The sequence below is a fragment of the Cervus elaphus genome, chromosome 7, assembly GCF_910594005.1.
Source record: "Cervus elaphus chromosome 7, mCerEla1.1, whole genome shotgun sequence".
In the NCBI taxonomy this organism is placed as follows: Eukaryota; Metazoa; Chordata; class Mammalia; order Artiodactyla; family Cervidae; genus Cervus; species Cervus elaphus.
In genome coordinates this window covers 17,413,906-17,427,985 of record NC_057821.1, presented here as the reverse complement: position 1 = coordinate 17,427,985, position 14,080 = coordinate 17,413,906, and the positions used below count along the sequence as shown (strand labels likewise).

General features: G+C 37.6%; 1 protein-coding gene across 3 annotated transcripts in view; it reads right to left on the bottom strand.

Annotated features, from left to right (window-relative positions):
- Window positions 1-14,080, bottom strand: part of UBR2 (ubiquitin protein ligase E3 component n-recognin 2) — a 101,811-nt gene that overhangs the window by 11,560 nt on the left and 76,171 nt on the right. For 2 of the 3 annotated variants that reach the window (XM_043907479.1, XM_043907478.1), the window contains exons 30-38: window positions 13,431-13,630; window positions 11,211-11,304; window positions 10,208-10,369; window positions 8,599-8,702; window positions 7,856-7,934; window positions 4,763-4,911; window positions 4,320-4,375; window positions 928-1,024; window positions 605-672 (exon numbers count right to left, since the gene is read on the bottom strand). In XM_043907479.1, coding sequence (XP_043763414.1) covers window positions 605-672; window positions 928-1,024; window positions 4,320-4,375; window positions 4,763-4,911; window positions 7,856-7,934; window positions 8,599-8,702; window positions 10,208-10,369; window positions 11,211-11,304; window positions 13,431-13,630 — 1,009 coding nt within the window. The remainder of the gene's footprint in view (window positions 1-604; window positions 673-927; window positions 1,025-4,319; window positions 4,376-4,762; window positions 4,912-7,855; window positions 7,935-8,598; window positions 8,703-10,207; window positions 10,370-11,210; window positions 11,305-13,430; window positions 13,631-14,080) is intronic. The other variant, XM_043907480.1, reaches the window with a different exon arrangement.

Below are 14,080 nucleotides of genomic sequence, written 5' to 3'. Positions count from 1 at the left end.
GACACAATCATATCAGGTAGGTGTTAACTAACTTAAAGGCATAGAATCTGATGCCCAAACGTGATTAAGGGGGCAGCACCTGAGGCTGCTGTGTGTGGTGGTACACTCAGTGCCCTGTGAGAGGGAGCCTGGTTGAGGTGGGGCTGAACTTCAACCATGCACTGCTTGCCAGTGCTGATCTAGCACCAGACTGCACTTGCTCAGAAGACGTGACTTGCCCTAAATCACACAAAGGGACTGTCTGTTGCTAAGTAGTGGAACCAAAAGGCTGTATCTGCCCCAAACCACTGTATGGGTTGGCAGCAGCCCTTACATTACCACTGTTATTTTTACTTCTTTATTGTAAAAAGCATAGAGAGGTTACGGTACTGACCTCAGCCACAAGGCAAAAATGGAAGAGACTGGATTAGACACTCAAGTCAACTCTCTCAACTAGATTCCTTAATATTTTTTTTTAAAGTATCTTCAGAAAAGAATTATACTCAGAAGTAGTTAATAATAATAGATGATAACTCCTTGTCTGCCTTTACATTACTCATCAAGTTTAAGATAAAGCTACGGAGTATGACAGAAGAATTTCAAACACAAATTATAAAATACCCACCAATAAATGAAACATGTCGATATCTAATATGCATGGAAGGTCTCTGTGGTTGTCACCAGGCACCAATGCTGATATTTAAAGAAAAATACAAGATCATATTTTATATATCAATGTAAGTATTAAATTATTTTTAACATGCACATAACCTAGCTTGAATTTATTTTTTGCAAGCTACATATGAATTCATAGCTAGAACCTGCATACAAGACAAACAGTATTACCAAAATATTTTTTCATAGTGGAGGGAAGTTTCATTACTAAAAACAAAATTACAGAAAATGAGAAATTACCGTAACACATATAGTACATGTATTAATACTCACATGCAAAAAGTTTACAAAAGTGTCCTTGGACCACTGAAAGTGACACCACTGTCCAATGTGCTCCGGCAAATCTTGTTAGTGACCTGAGACAGTCATCCTGAAATAGAGGCTGACACAGTTAACAAAGAAGCCAGCATATGAAGTAGTTCTCTTCTAGGAATGCTCGATCAACGCACAGCTAGTTGAAGTACAGTTGGAAGCATAATGAAATCTCTAGATGGTATGGTACTGAATCCTATGACATCTTTACTGACATGTCTCTAACGTGAAATGAATGGAGTAGAAAATATCTAATTGTATGCTGAATAAAACAAAGTTATCTCCTATCACCATGCTGCTAGTTCTGTATGGAAAAGTTAAGAAGGATACACGTGTCAAGACAGTCAGTAAACAACAGAGAAGAGACTCTCAGGAATGCGAAGCAGCATTTCTTTGTATTTAGTCTAAAGAAATACACTAAAATGTGGGAAATACTCCCAATACTGGGGAAACTTCATGGAAGATGGCTGTATAAAATCAGGGTGTCAGTAGACATCAAAAACTATTATGGGGACTATGTAGCAACAATGAGAAAACTTTAAAGTGAAGAATATAGTAGGAACAAAACTACATGTAAATATCTATTATAATAAAAGTATAAACATGCTAATGAAAAAAGACAAATGGGTGACTGACTTAAGTTTTCTTCCTACTTCTCTGTTTTCTAAATTTTCTATAATGTTGTTTGGTTCAGTAGATATTGAGGAACTACCATAGGCTAGTCTTGATTTTGAAGATCTTAAAATGAAAACTCAGCCCTCCCAACCGCTTCTGTCAAGGAGCTCACAGCCTTGAGGGTGGGAAGGGAAAGAAAAGGGGCGGGTGGGGACAACTAAAGGAGGCAGGATCCCAGATGAGTGATATCCCACTCATGGCTCAGAAGTTTTCCAGGGAAGACAAAGCTTGAAGAGCTTCTTAAAGAGGAGCTGTCTGCTTTGGGCACTTGAGCAGAGGCAAAAGCCTGGAACTAGCATCTGGGGACCAGTAATGATTCTGCTATCCTGGACAATGGATATGGAGACTGGCACGAGGTGAGTGATAATGGAGAAGTAACATTTAAGACGTATGATTGGCGTTACGTTTTGAAGAACCCCTCTGAGAGTATGTTAGGAGAAAGTGAGATTCAGGGTAGAGAATCTTATTATCATTATTATACAATTACAATATTAACCAATAACATTACCAATTAAATTAATAATAATATATTATATAATTATAAATAATTTATTATATTATATATTGTTTAATAATCTTATCATTATGATTATAATAATCTTATTATTATGGTTATTATTATTATAACAATCTAGGCAAGAAAAGATACAGGGCTGAACCAAATAAATTGAATAGAAAAAATAGGACAAATAAGCAGGAGAGGAATTCAACAATCTCTGCTGATCAACTGGACATGAACATCCGGACCAAATGATGCATCCAAAAGTACCTCCAAGATTCTGGCCTGGTCACCTGGATGGACAGTGGTGACATTAACTAAGACACTGAATACAGGAAGAAAAATTAAGCTGGAATGTTCAATTTGAGGTGCCGTTAGGAGATCCAGGTGAGAAAAATAAAGCAGGCAATATGGTAACAGATCGGGCTTGGAGATATACAGGTGGGAATCATTTGGAAGTAACTGAAATCAGAGTCATAGACAGGGTTGACCAGGGAAGAATATCATGACTGAGTCATGGGCCAAATTCTGGGGGTTTAAAATAATATTTATAGGACAAAGGAGGGAAAGAAGATGGAGAAGAAGCTGCCAGAAAGATAGGGAGAAAACCAGGAATGTCATAGAAATCAAGAGGTGGGGGGGGGGGAGATAAACCACCTTACGGAGGTCCTTTATCATCTGATATGGGAGACAAAGATCAATGAAGATGAAAAGTGGAAGTCAAAAAATAGAAGTTTGTCCCTAATGGCTATATACTATATACTTCAAAAAATTAAATTTTTCGTAGAAATTTCTCATAGAAAAATAAACTTAGATAAAATATTAGCAAATCAAATATAATGTTATATTAAAATGCTACTCTACATCAGTGGTTGCCAGCCTTTCTGGCACCAGGGATTGGTTTTGTGGATAGTTTTTCCACAGACAGGGCTGGCAGGGTGAGGGAGGGGATGGATGGTTCCTGTGGTAATGCAAGTGATGGCAAACAGCAGATGAAGCTTCGCTCGCTTGCCTGTATTCACCTCCTGCTCTGCTGCCCAGTTCCTAACAGGACCAGAACAGTTCGCAGCCGGAGGTTGGGGACCCCTGCTCTACATGACCAAGTTGGGATTATTTCAGGAATGCAAGACTGACTGGTATAACAATCAATATAAACAGATTACACACAATCATATTAGCAGAGAAATAGACAGAGTGCCAAAGAGGTAGTGTGAAGTATATAGAATCTAGAAAATGTAAGAACTGCCTTAAAAACCAGACAAAATAACCTCTATTCTATACATTTGTGACTGCCTTATCAGCATATTTATCAACTCTTTATTTACTGCAGCAAAAAAATGTCACAGTCAACACTGGTGGTCACGTCCTATCCATCACATACCATAGCTAAGACTACAGTCAACTGCTATTCTACTGACTTACTATAAAATACAATTCAGGGCAGTTTTAATACCAGGGCATACTCCTAGATATTCCAACTTAATAAGTCAAAGTGACCCAGGTGTCTGTATTTTTAAAAAACTCCAAAGATCGCTCTTATATCAGTGGTTCTCAATCCTGGCCTCGGGCAAAGCTTTTAAAAAATATTAATGCCTGGGGCCCATCTTCAGATACTCTGATTTAACTGACCTGAAGTAGGGCCTAGGCATTTTTAAAAGCTCCTCAGGTGATGTTACACGAATAAAATTACATGCACTTTTACAACTGTAAGTTTGAACAGTAAGCAGCAGATGAAGCTGATACTAGCTACACGGTAAAAATGAGCAAGCTTTAGCGGTATATTCCTTCACTCTCCTAGACATTAAATACTCTGTTCTGACATTAATCTGTATTTATTTACACGCTACTTACAACAGGTAGTCAAATGTGGTAGAGGATAGGTTCTGTTCAGTATTTCCAACTATAGAACTAAAAATTCAAGAATAAGCACTTTGTTTTTAGCTTTTCCACCCATCTTTTTACGGGTTTAACCAAAAGAGATGAAGTCTATTTAAACGAAAAATCATGAAAAATTAAATTACAAACATTACTGCTTCAATACTGTTATAGAAAATGGGTTCTACCACAAAAGGAATGAATCTATGCTTAAATAACCATTATAGGTTTTTTGGATTAAAAAGAGCAGAACAACCTAATTTCTACTTTCCCATTCCATGGATTGAGTAAACTGATAACTTACCAGTCTACAGGGCAAAGGACCAAACAATGGTTTATCTTCATCACTTAAAATTCTTTCTGCGGTTAAAAATAGTAAAGATGATAAATTTTATGCTTTGTATATTATAAGTTTTTAAAAAAGTAAAAAAACATTCTTTCTGAAGAAAGCATAATATTGTCAGGTTTTGAAATCTTTAAGTCATTTCACAAGAATTAACTGTGCGTGAGAAGTAAAAGTGAAAACACATTATTTTAACTGACTAGAAGCTATAACCACCACTGAAATGAGTGCTTTTGTGGCTGTGGTTAATTTATAAACTGTCAATCTAATATTTTGTCAGTATACTACATTTCCTGCTTCAAAGTTTTTATATTATTGCTTAAGAATGTTGCCCACTTTAAATCTGCACACAACTCATGTCAATGTATACTTTAGATTTAAAGACACAATTCTAAATCTCTTACCTATGCTTTGGATGGTATATGCACAACTACCCCAACACATTATGGGCACACGGGGATCCTCTTCATTGGGATGAACTTTTAATCCCACCTTATAAGTAGCAGTTCCAAATGTTGCTAGCATTTCTTTTATGCTTTCAGAATAAGGGTTCCTGAAGTGAACATGCACAGCATTAGCTCAAAACAATGTGCTCACATCAATCAAATGGCTCAGTTTCTTAATAGCTATCTTCTATGTTGGAATTGAACCCCTTAAACTATCTAAAGACAGTTGTATGAAAAGGGGGAATTAAAGACATGCAGACAGCCCCTGCCTGAGAGTAGTTACGTTCATCTTGGGTTGGTGGTGATGAGGCACAGGCCCAAAAACAAGGTATTAGGCTGAAGGTCTACATATTGAACTACAGGACCCTTGACCTCTTCCTCCATCTCAAGAACATCGCAATGTATACCCACTGCCATAGATTTTAGCTTCTCCAGTGATGAATCCTCATGGAAAAGCCAGCTTTACACAATGACATTTTCAGGGTCCCAAGAAAAAAAGACTGGTAGGGGTTTGATCTCCTCACAGTGAGGCTCATCTGTCAGGAAGCTCCAACCTGCCCACCAGGTATCCACTGAGCTTCCTAGTGATTTATTCTTGAACAGTCACCCAAGGACCAATAAACTTAAGGAAAGAATCACACATCAAAGAGAGAAACATCAAAACAGAGAAGCAGAAAAAGGAACTCAGGGAAGGAGAGACAGTGCAGAAAACAGCAAATTAATTAAGAAAAAATTAGGGGATCAGTCCAAGAGGGCCAACAATGAGCTAACAGTAGGGCTAGCTCAAAGAACAGAAATCCAAGAAGAGAAAATTATCTAAGGAAAAACCAGAAAAAATTCCCAGAACTGTAGGATATGAGTCTTTAAAGAGCCTGTTGAAAACACACATAGCGAAATGAATGAAGATTCACACACCAAGGAATATCACAGAGAAATTCCAGAACACTGGGAATTAATAAGATGTCCACAACAGTTTCGAGAAGTAATAAAATTAGAAAGGAATAGGAATCAGGTGTTAATTTCTCAATGGGTGCTACAAGTTAGTAAAATAATGTGTTCAACATTTAGATGTGAAGTAACTTCTAACCTATAATTCTATACCCAAACCATCCATCAAGCATGTGGATACAACAAATGTATTTTCAGACATGGAAAATTTAACATCCAGGCACCTTTTTTCAGAAATCTGCTGAGGGATGCAATGTGAGGGAGTAAATGAAGAAAGAGAAGGATACAAGATCCAGCAACAAGAGGAGCATGGCCAGGGCGAGTGTTAGGGTAAGAGCTGTGCCCTGTCCTGACTGGTGCGAGAGGACAGAGGCTGTGGGAGGAGGGCTTCAGGGAAGAAGGTCATCAGATGGATCCAAGCACTAACAGCCACTGCTAGGCATCTGACAGACCTACAACAGCATTTAGGGAAAAAAGTATTATATACACAGAAAACCCAGTACATGAAAAAAAAAAGGTAATTATTAATCACAGGAAAACAAAACTGTAGAAGAAAGATTTATCACATAACTTATCAGTATTAACAATTATAACGTAAAAATTGACAAATGATTTAACCAAAAATTGTAGAATAACTCTACAGGAAGATTGGTGAGGAGTAAGTGAATAGGGTAGAGGTAAAAGCTGAATCCTACATTACTAGTCTCTGTAAAGATACTTAAAAAAAAAAAAGATGAATCAAGACACAGTTGATTAAGCATCTTAATTAGAAATAAGGAAGTAAACAGTAGAAAGAACAAAATGACAGGACTGGGGATGGGAAGGGGGAATGTGGGAGGCACATGATTGATGTTTATTCTATTTAAACCTTTTAGCACTATTTTTGCCAGCTTCCCAGGTGGCACAGTGGTAAAGAATCCGCCTGCCAATGCAGGAGACACAGGTTTGATCCCTGAGTCAGGAAGATCCCCTGGAGCAGGAAATGGCAACCCATATCAGCAGCAGCCTGGGAAATCCCATGGACAGAGGAGTCAGGTGGGCTACAGCCCACGGGGTTGTAAAGAGCTGGATGTGACTGAGCATGCATATATGCACTACTTTTGCTGAGATATTTAGTATGTGCCAGGCACAGCTGCCAGGTAACTTTAAGGGCATCATGTCACTTTATCACACATATGAGGTAGATACTATTTTCTTCCCTTTACAGATGAGGAAATTGAGTTAGGTTAAGTGATTTGCACAAAGTGGCACAGCTAATAAACAGTGGTGCTGGAACCGAACAAATGCAGTCTAGTTCAAGAATCTGGGCTATACTTTGTAACTTACTGGCTATGGGGTAAAATGCGGCCAACTACGGTGTTGGAGAAGATCTTTAGAGTCCCTTGCACTGCAAGGAGATCCAACCAGTCGATCCTAAAGGAAATCAGTCCTGAATATTCATTAGAAGGACTGCTGCTGAAGCTGAAACTCCAATACTTTGGCCACCTGATGCGAAGAACTGACTCACTGGAAAAGACCCTGACGCTGGGAAAGATTGAAGGCAGGAAGAGGAGATGACAGAGGACGAGATGATTGGATGGCATCACCAACTCAATGGACCTGAGTTTGAGCAAGCTCCGGGAGTTGGTGATGGACAGGGAAGACTAGCGTGCTGCAGTCCATGGGGTTGCAAAGAGATGGACACAACTGAGAGACTGAACTGAACTGATGGGGTAAAATAAGGCTGAAAACACTCTGGTTTTGACCCAGAGTTACTAAGAGGTTGGTGGGTCTGTAAATAGAAATACAGAAGTCAGCAGGAAGCATGGACTTTGGTGAGGAGGCTGAGCAGCTTGGATTTAGATGTACTGATGAGGTGCTATCAAGGAGAGCCAGATAAAGGGGTGCAGTAGACAGTCAGCAACACCTAGAAGTTTGTGAGAATTAAACATGACATGTAAGTCTTAGGTGTTTATCAGTATTCCTGCATTAAGTCTCAGGATTTATTAAGATCAATGTCCTGTAACATTCCGCTCCCCTACTTGACAAGTTTATATTCTTACTAATGGCTAATTTGATTTTTCATTTCAAGTGGGCCAAATGTAAAAGGGATAATATACTCACTTAGGATGAAAATCAGGCCTAAATCCTTCAGGAAGGTGCAATTCATCCATATTTTCTAAATTCTTTGATGAGGCAGTAACTACAGAAACAAGCATTTTATACTATTATTCTTCAGTCCACAATATTTCTATAAATTTCAGCCATAAATTTCATTCTAAATTAAAACAGGAAAAATTCCCATAATGAAAACTGGTGTAATATACATTCAAAGCATGAAAAGTACTACTGCTCTGGATGAGCTAGACACCTTCCTCAATCATTGTGCTTCTCCTGATAGTGCAACCACTGGAAGAGTACGCTGTACGCTGTTTTGTTTCCTTAAAACCAATGGTATAAATTCTGCTCAGCTCACTTTCCCTCAAGGTCAGAAGTGCAGTGCATACCTATCAAACTTGGGAAGGTTTTGGTAATGCCAACAATAAAGTGAGTCAGCCCATGGAGAATAAAGCCAGCTCTTTGATACTCAGTTACATCTCCCCCACCCCCAGAAGCTCTTCAATAAAATGGGGGAAATAAGTGAGAAGTATCTATCATAAACTACACATGAGCTTGTGTGTTCAAGGAATAAGGAGTAATGTAGCAGTTTCAAATTTAGTTCATTAAGATAAAGAAGATTTGAGTAAGTCAAATTTTAAAATGTGAGGTTTCACTTTTAAAATATTTTAGAACAATTTATTCTGGAACTGTATTTTCCAATGGTCTCAGATATTAGGGAAAAATGAAAGCAGGTTATCAGAACTTACTAGGAGTACTTTCTTCTTTCCTAAGAACCTGTAATGCTTTTATTTGCTGAGATATTGTTCTAATCCACTGAGTCAGATTTGGTTGGTCTGAAAAATTTAACCTGCTAGAAAAGATTATAGAGAGTGTTTAGTATTCTGCTGTTGCTTAGTTTAAGATACAAAAAGACTCCTTAAATCATCACGGGTATATTTTAAACATACTTCAAACATTAAAATACTAAAACAACCAAAAAAACTTGGGGAAAATTTGTTACTTTTAAAAGTTAGAATAGGTATTTATTTGTCAATGGAAATGAAAATGTATTACTTGTCAATATGATGCTACTAATTATTAGCATAAAATTGAGTTATTTGTCAAAAATTTCACTTTTTTAGTACCAGAATTTGCCAGTATTTCTTGAATATCACAACCAACACATCATGGATACTATTTATTGAGTGCTTATTATGCGGCAAGCATCTAGTTATGTTGCAAGCATTTCACAGTATTAGATTTAATCCTCAAAATTTTCTTAATAAAATAGGTTATATTATTGTCCCCATTTTACAGATGAGGAAACTGAGGTTTTGAGCTATGTAACTTGACTAAGGCTGTATATGGGACAGATGTGGCATTCAAACCCAGCTACATCAGACACTGTAGCTTGTGTTCTTAACAAATGTGCCATAACTGACTCTCCTGGGAAAAAAAGCAAAACCTGAACCACAGAAGTGATTTTTTTCTCTTTACACGCAAGAGAATTCTATTCTTATTTTTTTTTTTTTTTTTTTGAGAATTCTATTCTTAATCTTACAGTGACTAATTTCTTTATCAGTTCAAATGCAGATATAAGTCAGCACCATGATATTTCTTTTCTGATTAAAAAAGCATGGGCTTACATCATATCTAATGGTATTTTAAGAGCATTTTGTGGTAGCATAGACTAAGACACCATAGTTTGAACTCTTAAAATTGAAGAGAAAAAAACTGACTCTGCTTTAATTTAAACCCAAATAGTAGCATACAAATAAACAGATGACTCACATTCATAAAACTTAATGTATACAAAGGTCAGGTTTGAATAGGAGATACCATCAAATTCATATTTGAAAGGAATATGATCATGAATAACTAAAAAGCGCACTAGACATCATGAAATAACAAAATTTTTACATTTTAAATACAAAAATATTCACTTTTTGGCCCAATTCTTCAATTGGCCAGTAAATTTCAAAAAATAATATTTGACTGTTAGTATGCTCAATAAGGTCAGTTTGAGCTGTCCCTCCCCTCACTGATTTATTGAGTGTCTCAAAAAAGTATGAAGGAGATATTTAAAGCAGGGTCTTAAAAATAAAGGAGACAGTTTTCATGAACCCATGGGAATTTTATATCCTTTATAGTATTTACGGGTGACCAAGAAACTTAAAATTTTGGTCTGTTCCTTTCTAAAAACTAAAATTGTATCTAATAGGTCAGCTGGAAGAAATGACTAAATAAAAAGTTTGCAAAGTACCTGGAAAACATGCATTTACCTAGAGTGATATCCTCACCCAGCTGTGGTTTATCATTTCATTACCTTCTAAAGGAAACTTCTTTAATATAAAGGTTTTATGAGCCAAAACTTACCTATGAAAAACATTTCTTGGAGGAAGCAGCAGAGGAATAACAGTATTACTCAAGCATTCACAAAGGGGACAAAGGAATTCTCCATTTTCTACATCATAGCTTGTATGTAAGCGTAATCTCTGTTGCCTTCGCTGTTCTTTAGCTTGAACGGAATCAAAATACCTTCACAATTAGAAAACATGAGGTATCAAAAACAATGGCAATTTTTTTTTTAATGAGAGCCACAAGCTTCAACATTTTGTTTCCACAAAACATCTAAAAATTAAAATTTTAAAATGACCTCAAAAAAAAAAAAAATAAAATGACCTCAATTATTTTTAAAAGTGATACTTTAATTTTAAGTTGTAGTAAATAGCAAAAAGGGCTAAGAGTTCTAAAACAGGAGAATTAAAAAAAGATTGCCTTGCAAACCAGTCATTCACCAAGTAGCATATTTCTTGGTCCTAGTGCTCTGTGGTTACTCCCCCAGGACTAGAGCTGCTTACTAGGGGTGGTTCAGGACAACTCAATGAGCAGAGTACTAGAATAACGGCACTTCTGCTGCTAGAGAACACAGAAAGCACCAAAACAGAGTATTGAAGTTATTCCTTATTAGCTCAGGGAGTCATGACATTCTTGAGAGGTAACTAGGCAAGTGCTAGCATCTTCAGAATCAAGAGCTCTTCACCCTGGACCCGAAGAAAGACATTCTTCTCGGGTTTGTATTACTGTAAAAATCCTTTTCTTCATCTAGTCTGTTAGATTTCCCATATTAAAAAATACAGACCCCTAAATTAAAAATTAATTTGATATACTATGAAGTTTCTAAGTCACTCCTTTAAATGTACTGACAAAGTAAATTAATTTTAATTGTTATTTGTTAGGCAGTAATAATGAAGTCTTTTTTTCTTCTGATAAGTTTAGTTCTCTCCCCTTTTTCTAGAATGTAATTTCCTTTATTAAAAAATTAAATTTTGAGTCTTTGGTTAAGCTTCTCTTGACTAATATTAAGAATATAAATTACCTTTGCCAACAGTGTGCATGCATAATGTGCCCACAGCTACCAGTATGTATTCCACAAGACAGATCAGGGTGCATGAATAATGGATCATAATTTTCTGCATTATAAAACAAACAAAAAACATGAGAGAAAACTCAAGCATTTAATATTCCTATACAAATGTACAACGTTAAATTGTGAAATCCTTACTAAGAGCTTGTAAACTTCAAATGAAATGCTAGTTTATTCCTTTGAGATACCAATAATTTATGCAAGACCCTGGATTATTTAGAATACAGGACTCTCTAATTTTCATTACCCTGAGCAAATTAATGAAACTTCCTTGAACTGTGAACTGAAACTGGAATCCTGTTGTTGTTGTTTAATCGCTCAGCTGTGTCTGACTCTCACCTGTGTCTGACTCTTTGCAACCCTATGGACTGTAGCCCCCTGTAGGCTTCTCTGTCCATAGCATTTTCCAGGCAAGAATACTGGAGTGGGTTGTCATTTCCTTCTCCAGGGAATTCTGTATTTAAGTACATCTAATTTTTTGAACACATCACATTTTTAGGGCACCAAGAGACTCCTATTTCCCACAAATGATGGATCTGTCTTTAAATGCCTTTAGGGCAGCTGGGTCACAATGATCTCAAACAAAAAAGATGTCCTGGCAGTAGTGGGGCGCTCCCTAGAGGAGATTCTTCTTAAGGACACTCATGCAGAGAAGAGCCACAATTACTATAGGAGTCAAGGTGCAGCAAAATACCAGGACAGCAGCCCAGACCGGAGTAGGGAAAAGGGGGCAATTCACACAGTCTTCTGCTCTGGCACTAATTTTTATATTCAAAGGAGATGAAAAATGAAGACAAACATCAAGTGGCTAGCTGGCTTCTTTGGGAATTCTCGGAATTCTCTACATAAATTAGCATAATTTTAGAAATTCTCTAACAGTAAAATTACTTGTTTCAATTTGCTTTATATAATAGAATAGTGCAAATTTCACAGCATAAAGAAAATCTTTAATGATCTAAACTGTGAAAGCCTTAAAAAAAATCCACTTACAGCCAGTCAGTTTTTCCAAGCAGGTAACAAACTAAATACAGGTGATAACTTTATCTTCAGCCTAGAATGAAATCTGTAAACCATCTAGTACAAATGGTCATTTCTTAAGATGAAGCAGACCAATCTTTCTTAACTAGGGGGCTTGAGAGCCATATTCTGAAGACTTTCCATGTAGAGAAAAGGCAATTTTACCAGTGGGCTCACAAACTTCCTTCTAGTCATACAATGTGAAAGGCACTGGCTACACAAGTACCTTGGAAATTAAGACACAGTTCTTGCTCTCACGAAGTTTACTGTTATCCCTGAGGCACATGCACATATAAACAAAGAGAAGAGCAGAAACACAAAAGTATCTATGGTGGACACAACAAGGTATAGCCCAGATGCCCCTGCAGGAATGAATGACTTACTCCATCAGCTGTTAGAAGAGGGCACTCAACTGTTATCCCTCTTTAAAAGACTTTGCTCAGGGTCACACTGCTTTGCTCAAGGTCACATCTCTTTCCAGAGGCAGCCCACAACCAGTTTGTTATCAGTGTCAGGGTATAAAAAACCCACCCCCTTAGCCCAACCTAGGACAGCTTTGAGCTCTATCTAGCTCCAGAGCGCCTATGGGGTTGGCTAAGGACTTCTGGGGACTGTACCATAGCTAAAATTCTCCCTCTGGCCAAACCTGCTTCCTTCCCCTCCATTCCATAGACACTGATTCCAAGACTCCTGAATGATGTCCTGCACTACATGGCAGTCTCTATCTCAATAATCTAAATGAGAACCTGGCTCAAGGACTGCTTCTCACAGGGCTGGCTCACCAGGACTTCACCCTGGGACCACCCATGAGAGAAAATAACTATTGTCATTTCAGTGTGTCGACTAATTATCGGAACTTTAAAGCGTGAAGAATGGGAAAGACTGTTAAGTACCAAAGTATGTTAATGTTTTATCACAAAGGACAGCTTTCCTTTGAATCCCTGCTATTTATCAGCTGTGTACTTCAGGCATGATACTTAATCCACTGGAACGTTTCTGCTTTTGCCAAGTGAGGAATTCCCACCCAAGTTACCTGCCCAAGGTACCAGCAAGCCTACAGAGTTATCAGCAGATTAATAAATTCTGTATGTCACTTAACCATACTAAGTGGCAGTCACTATTAACAGGGCAGATGAGGACACAGCTATGACTCACCTGGATCCTGAATGAATTTACTTCTGTCTTTTGATAACACGGTTGATCTCTGCACAAACGCGGCCAGGACCATTGCCTTGCTTTCTGCGCTCACCTCTTGCTCTTCCTGACACAGTATACAGGTGACACACTGTCTCTGTGCAGGGACCCGGGTCTGTGCTGGGCCCAGCGCTGTAAGGGTCGTATCTGAAACCACAGGGCTGCAAAGACACGGTTATGAGAGTAATTAACGAGCCTGAGAAGTTTCTACAGAACCAGAGAACAGTAGATTTTAGGTATGTACATATTTAACACAGTTTTGATGACTTGATTTGAGAGACAAAGTCTTCATATATATCAAAATTATCTCCTTCAATCCTCACAGCAATCCAATATGTAACACAGAAGCCAGATGCTAAGTTAGATGGGCCGAGTGTACTCATTCATTTATGAGTGTCAAGGGCCTTTTCAATAACTTACATTTTAAGCATACACAGGAATTATCCTATCAATAGAGACATGCTCATAATTATATGCTAATTAGCTCAGATTTCTAAGATTAAATCCTCCAACTACAAGGCCACACAATTTTTCTATCAACTCTTCTAAACTACTCTAGGACTAAGTGTACTTATAAAGAAAAAAAGGGGCTTCCCTGGTGACTCAGCAGT